Genomic DNA, 13362 nt, shown 5'->3' with positions numbered 1-13362 from the left:
AGACATGATTTACTACATATTTAACCTTCTACTCAAGCAGAGTGGGAAAATCACATTAGAAAAATGGCCAAGTACATCAATGAAGTTATCCCATCATCCCAAACAGCCAAATCTTCATAATTCTTTTCTGTAATGAATCTTTTGATAATAGATTAAAACATAATTCTAAATGTCTATTAGTTTAACTTCAGTAATTCAGTCATCCCACTCAAACAGAGAAAAGTAGCATCTTTTCTTTATTTTTAAATGGCAGAACAAATCCATAAGCTTAAAAAAACCCCTTTTGTTCCCACCCTGCTTGCATTACAAAGCCATCAAAGCCACTAAACTGACTTCCTAGGTTATATCTGTCAGTCACAATAGTTCGGAGAACATAATGTCCAAAAGCCACCAAAAACATCCAAACCTTGTAGCTTGTTTGATGAGCCTAAACTATTTGAATGACAAGATCAGACTTCAAGAGTGTAGGTAAAACCAGGATTCTATGTTGGCATCAAATAGTATCCAAATTTTGTATCCAAGCTAATAACTAGCAGAAAACACATTTGCTTGTACAATAGCCAATACATTCTTCCAAGCAGACAAGTGTTTCTCCTAGTGCTTAAAGGTGCACCACTATATGAATACTAACCCTCATGGGAATCAGTTACCTCCACAGAAATGCAGCACAAGAAACCTTAAGCTAAAGGGACACTGTCAGATCTAAAATGAAATAAAAATCACCTGCTGCTCATACAAAGCATTTTCTATAAAAAGCATTATTCTCCCTCCACTCGCTGTTAGACTTTGAGTGTTTGAACACTGCAAAGCAGTGCTTATGTCCTAAACAGCAGCAGTTTCTTTTAACTTTTAAAAAGTCTGTACTATTTTGCAAATACTGCTCCTTAAGATATCTGACAATGCCGCTTTGAATATAAGAGAAGTATGAACAAGTTGAATCTAGCTCTGATTTAAAAAGTCAACATTTACACAGGATAACCTTTAAAATCCCCGATATTTATCATTGCCAAAAGTCAAAATATTTTTAACATCTAAAATCTCATTCTGTTTAATGCTGAGCATGCCAAAAGCATTAAATCATGATGCTTAACATAATCTGTAATGTACATCACAACTCACGTCCGTGATTTAACAAGGTTTCATTTGTGACGATGTCAAAAATCCCTTGGAAAAAAAAAACAACCCCAGTTAAAACTCTGGTTTTGACACTTCCATACCTTAAGATGGTGTATATAGTCAGTAAGCAGAACCCATCATTCTCCATTTTCTGAAGTAATGATATGGAGCTAAGGTGTTGACAGACTCAGACATTTTTACCACTGTCAAACCCTGGAGCAGGACAAGATGCCACGGTCCTGAGCCAACAATGGCTGAAATGCAGCTTCCCTCTCTCGCTTCCATTGGTGTAGCAGCGTTTTTAATGAACCGGGGGGGGGGGGGGGGGGGGGGGTGTGTGTCTAATTTTCCTAAGCTGGGCACTGCTGAGGATACCAGGCAAGATACCACCAGTTCCTATAGTAGGGAGGAAACTACTGTGGATCTCTCCTGTGGCCCTGCAGATCAACATGCCTTCTTAATTTTTAAGTTATCCTGGTTATAGATGCAATTCTAGATTTACCATACACTCAAGGAGTCTTATCCCATTTTAGCTAAAGATTTCTTTTCTGTTGCAGGTTTGTACATAAGACTTAAACTCTGTATGGGGAAAAATGTTGTATTCCAATATAGTGTTTCAAAGAGGGAAAAATAAAGAAATCTATTAAAAATTCTGGCAGTTTTGTTCAATAAAGGGGTTTTTCTGAGTTTTTTTATAAAAATGTACCAAGGAGTAAACTTCAAAGAAATCAGATGATGCATATAAAAATAGTTTTCAGTGGCTCTGGAGGGGAAAAAAATAGCAAAAATAAAAGGAAATAAATGAAAAAAATTAGCAAATAGCTTCTTTTTCTTTCTTCACATCACTGAGCATCCTCTAGAGGTTGTTCTGGGATCCCCCTAAAATAAGACAGAAAGAGTTGAGCTCAATTCTCACTATGTTTTCTTATTGTAAGCCTAAACTCTGGTTATCATCTCAGTAGTTAAAAGCTTTTTTTTTTTTGTTTAGTTACATTCAGGGAACACCCCAGCTGTAGAGGAAGCGTGGCACATGGCACATATCACAGTCTACTGCCAGGATTAAGGCACTGCTACTCTGGTTGTGGCTTTCTACGATGGGCTGACTGGTTAATCTCCGTACTTCCGGCACCGATACAGATGACAAATGAAAATCATTATGTCATTAGCTTTAGAACAAGAATTTTCTTCCTTTATTTCAAACGATGCTTCCGTTTGAGAGCGCGCTATGCTGCATAGCTGCTTCTTAGGGTAAAAACCCAAGAGTTTCTGTTTCAGTTGCTTTATACTACAAATACACTGCTCAGTCTCCTGGAGACCAAAAAAAGCTTTCAGAACTCAACTTCAAACTTACCCAGAACGAGTTATTTGTGAAGAGAGCTACTAATGGCCACTGATCAGGAGAACAAATTGCTTGAGTTTGAAATAAGTTTAAAATGTTTTCTGGTATCAGCTGTATGAAGTATCTTTCTCCTTTTCTCTCTGCCAGCTGCTGGTCAGTTATTTCACAGTACTTAACTAAGGGTTATGAGAACATACAGGTGATATTATGAAAAACCAAGTTTATTTCACATGTAGCAGGTATATACTACCAGAAAATAAACCAATAAGCTGAAGCTTGCAGCAACAGAAGCACTCCCCCTTTCCTGGTTTTTAGTGGTTTATATTTCCCAGTGGCTATGCATACAGCAAGGAAGCCACTGACTCTGTTTTATAGAGAAGAAAATACTGGAATGGGAGGAACACTGACTGTTCAAACTAATCTTATGAACCCTAAAAATAGTCTATGTAATTGCAGTGCTGTAAATCTGTGATCCGTCGCATACTTCTGTAGATACCCTGCCATCCTGATGTGATGTTAGCCACTGCTTGAGCTGTACCACAACTGATTCAAGCAGGAATTCCTGGAAGAATTGCTCCCATTATACTCTCTCTGTGCACTGTAGCAATGCTGCAGGGTTGCAAGCCATTCTGAGATTGTCCTCTGCAAGCATCCATTGGAAAAATGGACCAGGAAGCTCAGAGTTGGCAGAAGTTGAAGGGACCCCCCCCCTAAATCTTATGCCTGATTAACCCAACCAACGAGGCACAAGTTAAACATCTGATCTGCATCTTATTACCTGTTGGTTGAAAAGGTCTTCCTCTCCAAACTCTGCTTCATCCTCTTCCTCTTCATTCTCCCGCACGACTACTGATTTAGTAACGCTTCTCACTGCAACTTCCTACACGAAATGACAGATAAGGAGATGGCCTGTAGTATCTATCTCTTAAGTTTTTGCTATACCATCAATATAATACCCCTATTAAATCTTGGAGGGTTTAAAGCAATTTGCCCTTGTTAGCTATGCAAGCAAATACTGGTAATATCCTTCAAACTACAACATTCCCATTTCTATTCACTAAAAGGCATGGTAATGTAATTTAGCTTCAGGAATTTTCTCTCATTACCCAGGGATTTGAGAGGAAGCAGCCACGTTTCAGGTGGTCGCTACTCAATTTTGTACAAGCTCATAGTGGACCCAGCTAGCAGCTGAGACATGCTGTAATGTGAGAAACTAAAGTTTCTCAGTATGATTACACAGCATTAAGAATATTCCTAATTTCTACTAAATATTCTATATCAATTGCATATATCAATTATCAGGACAGCCTTCCAAACCAGGCACTAAAAAGAATTCTAAAACACCAGAAAACTTCCCTTATTAGTAGATTATTTTTGACACTTAGTCATAAGAAATTGTTCTGTAGACTTAGACCCTTGAAATCATAGGTGCAAATTTCTACTTATGGAAAAAGTCGCCCTAAACCTACACTGCTAAGCAGGGATACTAAAGGTAACCACAGTGGGAACGGACATGGATTTGAAAATTTTTCAGATACTAGTTTAACCACTTCTATTTAAATACAAAGTCAGCTAGCTTTCTAGTTGTACACTTGACCCTCCCTCCTGCCTTGTTCTGTGCTGCTGTTCCTGCACAAAATGATTCCACAGAACTGCCAGCAAGAAAGGCAGCATGAAAACTGATACAACTGTGGTCTGTTTCACTTTCCTATTTCCATCAGAGCACTGGGATAACACCACATACGTGAATAACAGCCAAAGCATCCTCCCTTGCAGGAATCTTCTGCAAGGATGGTTTTAAAGAAATCAGTTGTGGGCAGATGTAGGACAATGCAGAACACACAGGAACCTGTGCCAAATGAGAACTTCTGATACACTTCCAGCATCGAAAGGCCAGCTATCTTCCTACACTAATACTTACACTGCACCCCAGAATATTGTAGGTACTATATAAGGTCACTTTGAATTGTCATCAATACTTATTTTCTTTGTCCCTTCTGAAAATAAATACTCAAATTCCAAACAAATTCTCTACTAGCACGGTGTTTTTCTAAAACAGGAAAAATAAGTCTATGGATATAACCAGGATGATGGTCACAGTTTTCCAGAACTTCCCAAAACTCTCAGAGATACATACAGATATTTAATTGTTTCAGTGCTATAACTGTCTTGTTTTAGATAATGTTTGGGGAGATCTTAAAAATCAGGATTTTGTCATCGTTACCCCCTCCCCCCAAATTAAAGCGTTTGGGAGATAACCCAGACACAGCTTTTTCCTACAGACAGCCTACCTCTCCTTCAGAGTTTACGAGATATGTGCGGATATTTCCTCCAGTGCCCCAGCTGCCTTGATTCTTCCACACAAGAACAGAAGGGGGGCTATGAGCTACTCCTGCATCTGCACCCCAAATCTAGTGGGAAAGACATTCTGTAATTAGCAATTTATACACATTTTTAAATATACAGAACCCACTAATTCTCCTACCTCTCTCTACATACCAGTTTTGTTTCTGAATTCCAATGAGTTTTACCCTGCTTTTACCTATACCATTACTTGTATTATTCTCAGTCTACAACAAAAAGTAACACTAGCCATAAAAACCCCAAGAGAAATAAAAACTTATCTAATACTGCAGTCATCAATTCTTTTCTGAATAGTTCTACCACTGTCTCAATGACTATGCTGTATGGAGCCGGGACATAAAATGCAGCTTGTAGTGTATCAATTTGATCTTTTATATGTATCTGAGCAACTGATACTTAAGTAGAAATAGCTGGAACTGATTAAAAGAAAGCCATTTTTTTCTTGTGAAAGAACATCTGTTGCAGACAAAGCAAAACACAAAATTACAGAAGAGCAGCTGTTCTATTACAGTTAAGGCTGAGAACATCTAGTAGACTTTAGTTAAGTTTAAGAGTAGACTGAGTGAATGCTCTGAAACGTTCCTATTTCATTAAGAGGCTGACCAGGATTAACATTCCAAACCTGGGCAACAGTGCTTGAAAACAAACAGCCCTTGACCCACTCTCCAAAACACCTTCTTCGTCAGCCTCCTCTGTGCCCGAAATGGTCTTAAATACTTAAGTGCTAATAAAGAAATTCAGTTTCTGTGCTGCATTTTTATAAGTGAGATCCATGAAAGCAGAAGTCATACACCAAATCAGGCTGTACTAAATGTCAGATTTACAACTGCCATAGCATCAACAAAAGAATATGTTGGTGACAACTGTAAGTATAACTTACTGTTACGGTCTGCCCAGCTCTGAGGACATACTTAGGAGTAAATTTGTAAGCAATTTCTTCTCCATCTCCAATTTGTCTTTTCAGTCTCCAGTTACCCAAAGACTGATCCTAATGGAGAGAGTCATAATGTTATTTAGGGTGAGCAAAACAGAGCAAACATGCATCAGAGCTTTCTCTAGGTCTCTCTGTTATTAAAACGATGTGAATATAAGTTTTTTTACATGGTTGTTAAACACCTGCATTCTAACTTGAAAGTATTTTTCTATACCCACTAATAGTCTAAAGTGTAACTCCCATAAGGTCATTCAGCAAAATTTTAAAAGACGCATTTCACACAAAAAAGTTCTGCTAAAGCCAAGCAAGGCTATTTACACGAGCAAGGTACCAGCACACATGTTCAGACATTTGGGACACAAACTGTGTTTTCTTCCTGCAGCAAACATTACACTCATGCCAGCACACTGTAACGCTCAACTTTCAAATGCCCCGTTAATTACTGCACCTTGAGATGTTGCTCCTGCTCTCTGAGTGACTCCACCTCCTTGTGCTACAAAAAGCTAGGTAACATTTCAATTTAGCTCGTCCTTCTCGTTTTCTAGGAGTTCTGCTGACACTCACCTTCTCCGAGTTGTTCTTCAGCTGAATGTATTTGCCCTCCAGGTCTATCTCTTCTATGCTGATACTTCCTGTAGCTGAAGCTTGCTGGGACATTTGGAAGCTACTGCTACTGCCACTAATACTTCCAGTGCCAATTCCACTTGTTCCGCTGCCTGAAAGCTCCTCTGCTTCAATACGTTTTCTCTTGCCTCGGGAAGAGCGAACAAGTGAAGTGCTGCTGCTGCTGGAGGTAGCCCGAGAGACTGTAACATGGGAGGAGGGGCTTGGAGAGAGCTTCAACCTTAACACAATGAAGCAAGCATTTTAATTAACTCATCCAGGGAGCTACACAAAAAACAATAATGCTACAATATACCCAGTAACCAGACTGTAATATGGCCCGAGGCTGAAAGCAGCCTCACTGTCTGTGTCAGGATGAGAAGGGGGGAGGCTATCATCCATTCCTGAGAAATTTTCCAGTAGTATGATTATGTGATCTGGAAAGCAATGCTAATGAGAGCAACACAGATCACTTAACCCTCCCCTCCAGTGTATCTACTACTTAACACACTATTCTTGGGCCACATAATTTAAAAACAGGAAAACACAGGAGTATAAGCACTTAAATAAAAAGAGGAAATGAATGTCAAGCACAGAATGATATATTCCACTATACTGAGACCATTATAAAAACCCAAAATAAAATAAAGACAGTGTTCAGACGAGAACACTTTCAAGTGTTCCATGCAACACGTTATTGTGTGAAGCCGGTATGACCTCAGTGAAATAAAATCTGGGCTTTCCTGCTCCAATGGTAAAAAAATAATTGTAAGAAATGAAAATAACACTTGCCAGTCCTAAGAAAAGAATGTGGAATCTGTACGTACCTTTCCTCTTCTCCTTCCAGGAGTTTTCGGTAAGCACTGATCTCCATATCCAGTGCTAACTTAACATCAAGCAGTTCCTGGTACTCTGTAAGCTGCTGCTGCATCTGGTCCCTCATTTCTGTCATTTCCCTCTCCTTTGCATCTAGCATCTTCCTAAACTTTTCCCGCTCACCAGCCATCATTTCCTCCAATTCATGAATGCGATCCTCTGCTGCACTAGCCTAGGTAGACAGCACAACAGAAAACCCAGTTGGCATCTATGTGGGTATAGTCACAAAGTTAAAAATTCATCTCCCCCCAAATGAAGATAACAAAGATTTCTCTCTGTAAAATTCAGAAAATAAAGGTACATAAAATTTAATATATTCAAACAATACAGTGCTCTGTAATAGAAATCACAGAATCACAGATGAAAGCAAATTTAGTCCCTTTACCTGTTTCTGAAGCCCCGAAAGCTGGTAGCTGAGAGCTTCTATTCTCATGCGAGCCTCCTTCAACTCCTCTCGAGCTGCACCAGCAGCTTTGTCATTTTGGTCAGAGGACAGTTTGGCATTCTCCAGCTGGAAGGCAAGGTTTATACAAGTCACTTGCATTGAGTTATAGATATCCTGCAAATATCCTTTTGGTAAAAAATAGAAACTATTTAACCTTAAATAATTTTAAATGGAAATCTGGTAAGTTTATGGTAAGAATTGCAAAGTAAAAAGGAAATGCTCTAAGGACCAGGAAAAGCTATTTCAGTCCTATTCCTATAGGATTTGCTTATGATATTAAAAAATAGTCTATTGGTCCTTCCATTATACAAGCAGCCTTATAGTTTCCAAAACCTGAGGTTCATGTGATGACACTATCTGCCTGTTTGTCTTAAGAACAATCACACTGGGTCAGAGCAAAGGCTAACTAGTTCATGTCCTGCGCTAAGAGTCCCCTGGATGCCCAGGGACTAAGCTCAATAAAATATTCCACAGGTATTATGTATCAGCTGGCCATTCACAAGTCAGGGACTTCCTAAGCCAGAGACAGTCTTTGGATGCTTACTGTCTCTCCATGGATTTTTCAGGCAGGAATTTGTCTCTGCTTTTTGAATTTATGGGTCAAGGAGTTCAGCTATATATTAATGAAAAGCAACCTTTTGTTTCTTCTGAATCTGCCACTGGACATTCACTGTCCCTACTTCTTCTGAAAAATAATAAACAATCACTCCTCGTTCACCTTCTCTGTGCTATTTAATCTTTTACAGACATCCATTGTATCTTCCCCTTCTCTCGACTCATCTCTTTTCCCAGGTGAAGTTTAAAATAAAACTTTCCTCATGCAGGCCTGTTTCACGCTAACTGCCTTTGTTAATCTTCTCTGTATTACTCTGGACCACCTTTTCAAGAAGGACTAAACCACCCACAGCACTCCAGATTACATTCTGCCCCAGAGGCAAAACAATGCTTTTGGTTGTATTCTCTAACAGTTGTCAACATTCAATTTGTTCTCAATTTTTGTTAATTTCTCCTAGTGATCCAGCTTGGTTTCTAGTGGCTAAATTTTAAACAAATCCAATAGAGCAACCACAGAGCTCAAAGCTATTACACAGTACGTTTCATCAAAGCAGATAACTAGGAAAAGCATCCTTTGCATGCCTTGCAGCTGGAGTTCAACAGTTCTGCTGAGCTCCATGGAATCCACCCAGGAACTAAACTGCCCCAATTCAAAGAACAGTTACAGGCAGAACATGTTCTTTAGCCACACAGCACAAAGCTTTGTAAAATCCACCTTCATTAGCTCTGCCATTCACAGGGTTCCAAGTAGGGAAGAAAACACACGTAGAACCTTCTTTAAGCTAAGGGTTTTGAAGGAACTTCAAGTCCAATATACACTCCATTACTTCTTGTAAAGTTTAAAATTAGAAATTATTTGAATGCCGACAACAATTCACTTCCTTACAGTCATGCTGGCATAGTGCCAAATCCTCAGATTTATAATTTCTATTGCTTATTATCAAAGATCATGGTCAAGAAGTCAGCTTTTAACCCAAGACCCTCCCATCCTGGAGAAGTTCACTAACTAAACTGAACCATCCACTTTGACATCATATTCCTTAACAGCTCAGGCTCTCTCTGAACAGGGACACATCTTTATCCAGAAATCCACAGAATGAAGTTCACATCTAAGCCTCTCTCCCTTCGCATTCCAACTTCATCCATAACAACAACCATCTTTTATGTGGGGAAAGCTTAATTTGTTCATCTCCCTGTTCAAATCTTGCCACTTTTTCATTCTCTAAGCCTGTATTTTGCAGGTTTACTTTTTTCTTTTTCTTTTCTACTAGGCATCTTCTACCCTGGACCTTCTTTGGACCATGACAAGTCAATCCAAATATCTCGTTGTATAAAAATATCATGTGTTCCTAACTTCTGTGAATAATGCCAAGACTGCTAACTGTACTTGATTTGGGGTTTTAGTGTCTATTATCTGTATTGTTGCTGCCATAAGAAACTTTTAAACATTTGTAGATAAATGTTTCTCAAACTGTAAATCATCAAATCAAAGAATTCAAAGGGAGTCTCAGTGAAGGGTAGGGGAGAACAATGTTAGCAGCACCATAATTTCTCTACCACAAAAGAATTAGAAGTGGCTGTAATTATTGGCAAGTATTTTCAACAGCCAGAAAACTGGCAGCTGCCTAATTCCTTCAGGTAGGGCAATGAATATTTAAAAAAACACCACAAAACAAACGTGTAACCAGGAATCGTACCAATAACAAAGCTGCTACCATGTCCCTGGTGCTGGATGAACTAGGATTTGCTAAGTCAGGATTTGCCATACTTTGGTTCAGGCTAAGGAGCAACAGATCTCACATCCTTGGGGTGAACTCGCAAGCTGGAAAGCCCCTGGCTCACATACAAGGGATTGAAGGTGTCTTGAAAAATATTTCAAAAGGTGGTTTTGAAACCCAAAAGTACAAGATAACTGAAGCACAGAACAAGATACCAGAGCTAAAATGAAGACATTTATCTCGTCTATACTACTGACTAACAGCCAACTACTTCACCCTAACAAATATTACCATCAGGACGGGCTCAATTTAAGCTCTCCCTGAATGGCAGCTGGACTACATGCCAGGTGACTCTCCCCTTGAGCAGGGACACCTCTCAAGGATAGAGATTCCTTACCTAGACTAAGAGATCCTTGCTTACCCAAGGCGGAGAGATCCCTTACCCACAAAAGATCCTCGGTAAGTAACTGATAGCATGCTGAGTTAATACTATGAACCATTACTAATCCATGTAGCTACTCAATATTATTATAAACATTGTATGGATAATTCCATTAGACATAAACCATTGACCAAGTCAGACTAAAATTGGATCCAGATGCACCTAGGTTCCAAAATTAGTTTAGAAAGCAAGGGGATTCACTCTGAAGCTCATGACTCAACGGGAGGGTTCCACTTACTCTTTGCATCTCCAGTCTGTGTGAATTATTCTAACTCTATTTTCCTTTGTATGTTCCCTCCATGCAGTAATTAAGGTGAACCTTGCCATCAAAATTATTGAACCTTGTCAAAACACCGTTAGACTTAGTTAAGTTCCATCAAGCTTACTGACCTCTGTCAAATTATTTTACCTCAATAAAACATAGTGCTGCTTCTCTCTTTTGAGTGAGGTTCATTCCACTCATCCACAACAACAGGAAGATAAACTACTTAAAAATATATGCACTCCTTTGGTTTAAGAAGCATTCTCCTGGATTAAATTAGTCCTATGTTCACATTTCCCTTCTACTCCACTCTGGTGAGACCCCACCTGGAGCACTGTGTCCAGCATCACCTGGAGTCCTCAGCACAGGACAGACATGGACCTGTTGGAGTGGATCCAGAGCAGGGCCACAAAAATGATCACAGGGATGGAACACCTCTCCTGTGAAGAAAGGCTGAGAGAGGTGGGGTTGTTCAGCCTGGAGAAGAGAAGGCTCCAAGGAGACCCTGTTGTGGCCTTTCAGGACTTAAAGGGGCCCTTACAGGAAAAATGGGACAGACTTTTTAGTAGGGCCTGTTGCAATAGGACAAGGGGTGATGGTTTTAAACTAAAAGAGGGGAGATTCAGACTAGATATAAGGAAGAATTTTTACAATGAGGGTGGTAAAACCTGGCCCAGGTTGCCCAGAGAGGTGGGAGATGCCCCACCCCAGAAACATTCCAGGTCAGGTTGGACGGGGCTCTGAGCAACCTGATCGAATTGAAGATGTCCCTGCTCACTGCAGGGGGGCTGGACTAGATGGCCTCTAAAGGTCCCTTCCAACCCAAACCATTCTGATTCTATGATTTTCAATGTATATACCACGGTTTTCATCGCCAAAGCTGGTCAAAAAAGGTCCAATACCTTGCCTGAAGTTTCCCCACCACCAATAAAAGCACAGCTGTGTCTAGTAATTTTCCAGTCCAAAACTAACTTAGGTCACTGAAATGTGATAAGGCTTACACACATTTAAAGGAGCAGTGGGGCTAGTAAGAACATTGCAAAAGCCACAGTAAGAGTAAAGTGACAATGCAACCTTAGACATAGAGCCCCTCTCAGTATGTCCATATTATTTTGCAAGCTCACTGCGTCCAGGTAAAAGCCCGTACTGAAATGCAGCCATTCCCCAAGCTCTCCAACCCATCCCTCCAGGCAGTCAGCTTCTTAGAGCCAATGTACTGCACCTACTGCAAGTCTCCTCCACCACCTCCATTTTGGAGGAAGAACTGCATCTAATGATGTCAAGGAAAAAAAAAAACCTTACAGCAGAAGACATTCTCTAATCAGCTATTGCGTGACATCCACTATTCCCACAGTGTCCTTTGCAGTGACCAACAGTTCCACATGTTTTTTCACAAATTGGCATTTCTTGGCTAAAGCTATTCCTACCTATTACCTCTGGCTATAATAGTTATAACCTCCCTAGAAATGCATCCGTGCACAAGCACCAGAGGAGGCACTGGAACACAGCTTCTTCATATTATAATTACTTGTCTCCTTAAAGACAGTTGGGCTGATGGAGATGGTTTTCTCTCACCAACTGGACCTCCTGTCAACAGTAGTTACCTTAGCCTGATAGGTCTGCTCAAGCTCCATTTTGTACAGTCTGACTTGTTCTTCATGTTGATTTCGCAGATCCTCCAGGGCCTGAGTCATTTTGGATTCATACTCCTGTTGGCGACTAGTGTCCACCTCAACCAAACGATGTTCATGTCGTTTTCTCGTTTCTCTTATTTCCTACACACACAAGAGAAAAGAATGGGGACAAATTCCCACATGAGGGTAAACAGTACAGCAATTACATTCAGACAACAATTGACTATTTCATTACTAATTATTTAGTATATAGGAGCTGCAGTACTAAAGGCATTTAAGCCTAAGAACTGCTGCATGTACTAACAGATTCAAGTTACCGCTCTCATTTGGCAGGATATAATTCTTAAAAGTGATCCAACTTAAAAACAGGTTTATAAATATCCATTTACAGTTTAAGTAAGGAGCTGTTTTATGCTACAAAAGTCAAAATGGGGGGGATGGGATGGACAGGACAGACAAGAAGAAAAAGTTAATTTTTCCACAGCAAAGAGATTCCATGTGCTACACTACAAACCCTTTCCTTCTCAATATACATGCCTACCTTACAATAGCAGTCTACAAGGAGTCAGGTAAAAATGAACACCTTCTGTGACCACTACATATATTGAAAAAAATAATCATTATAGAGAAAAACTGCATCTTCAAACTTCACTTGTAAGCATATGCAGATCTTCTCTCTTTTTCTGTATACTGGATGACCTCTACTCATTGATTTTTATTACATTAGCAATAAAGCAGAAATCCAAGCAACCCTAAAGACGTAAATATAATATTTTCTGATCAGAGTTTGTACTAAGAAATTTTCATTTTTTAGAGAAGTACGAGTTCTCTGTGCCTAGAACACTAGTCCCAAACTAGTGAGATAAGACTTCTTCATGTTGAGCTCTGCAGAGACCTAGCCAGGCCTGAATGCATGGTATGAGAAAGAAACAGTTTCTCCCTTCAGGGTAGGTGGTTCCTTCAGGGAGTGGTTCTGAGTACTGGGAGGAGGCCTGAAGGGAACAGCAGGCAAATGAAGCAAGGCTCACTTTGCACACCTAAACTGGAGTCATAGCAGGCTAACACAAATTCCGA

At 39.8% G+C, this 13362-nt stretch overlaps 1 protein-coding gene across 2 annotated transcripts in view; it reads right to left on the bottom strand.

Moving 5' to 3' along the window:
- Positions 1–1435: 1435 nt before the first annotated feature.
- Positions 1436–13362, bottom strand: part of LOC104041540 (lamin-B2) — a 35815-nt gene continuing 23888 nt past the window's right edge. The window contains exons 5-12 of one of the 2 annotated variants that reach the window (XM_064440034.1): positions 12259–12429; positions 7618–7743; positions 7184–7404; positions 6318–6597; positions 5700–5807; positions 4747–4866; positions 3234–3335; positions 1436–1995 (exon numbers count right to left, since the gene is read on the bottom strand). In XM_064440034.1, coding sequence (XP_064296104.1) covers positions 1954–1995; positions 3234–3335; positions 4747–4866; positions 5700–5807; positions 6318–6597; positions 7184–7404; positions 7618–7743; positions 12259–12429 — 1170 coding nt within the window. In that variant the 3' untranslated portion in view covers positions 1436–1953. Of the gene's footprint in view, positions 1996–2034; positions 2632–3233; positions 3336–4746; positions 4867–5699; positions 5808–6317; positions 6598–7183; positions 7405–7617; positions 7744–12258; positions 12430–13362 lie in introns of those variants that run through there. The other variant, XM_064440035.1, reaches the window with a different exon arrangement.

The sequence above is a fragment of the Phalacrocorax carbo genome (assembly GCF_963921805.1).
Source record: "Phalacrocorax carbo chromosome W unlocalized genomic scaffold, bPhaCar2.1 SUPER_W_unloc_8, whole genome shotgun sequence".
Lineage (NCBI taxonomy): Eukaryota > Metazoa > Chordata > Aves > Suliformes > Phalacrocoracidae > Phalacrocorax > Phalacrocorax carbo.
The sequence above is the reverse complement of the archived record's forward strand: the minus strand, read 5'-3'. Positions and strand labels throughout refer to the sequence as shown.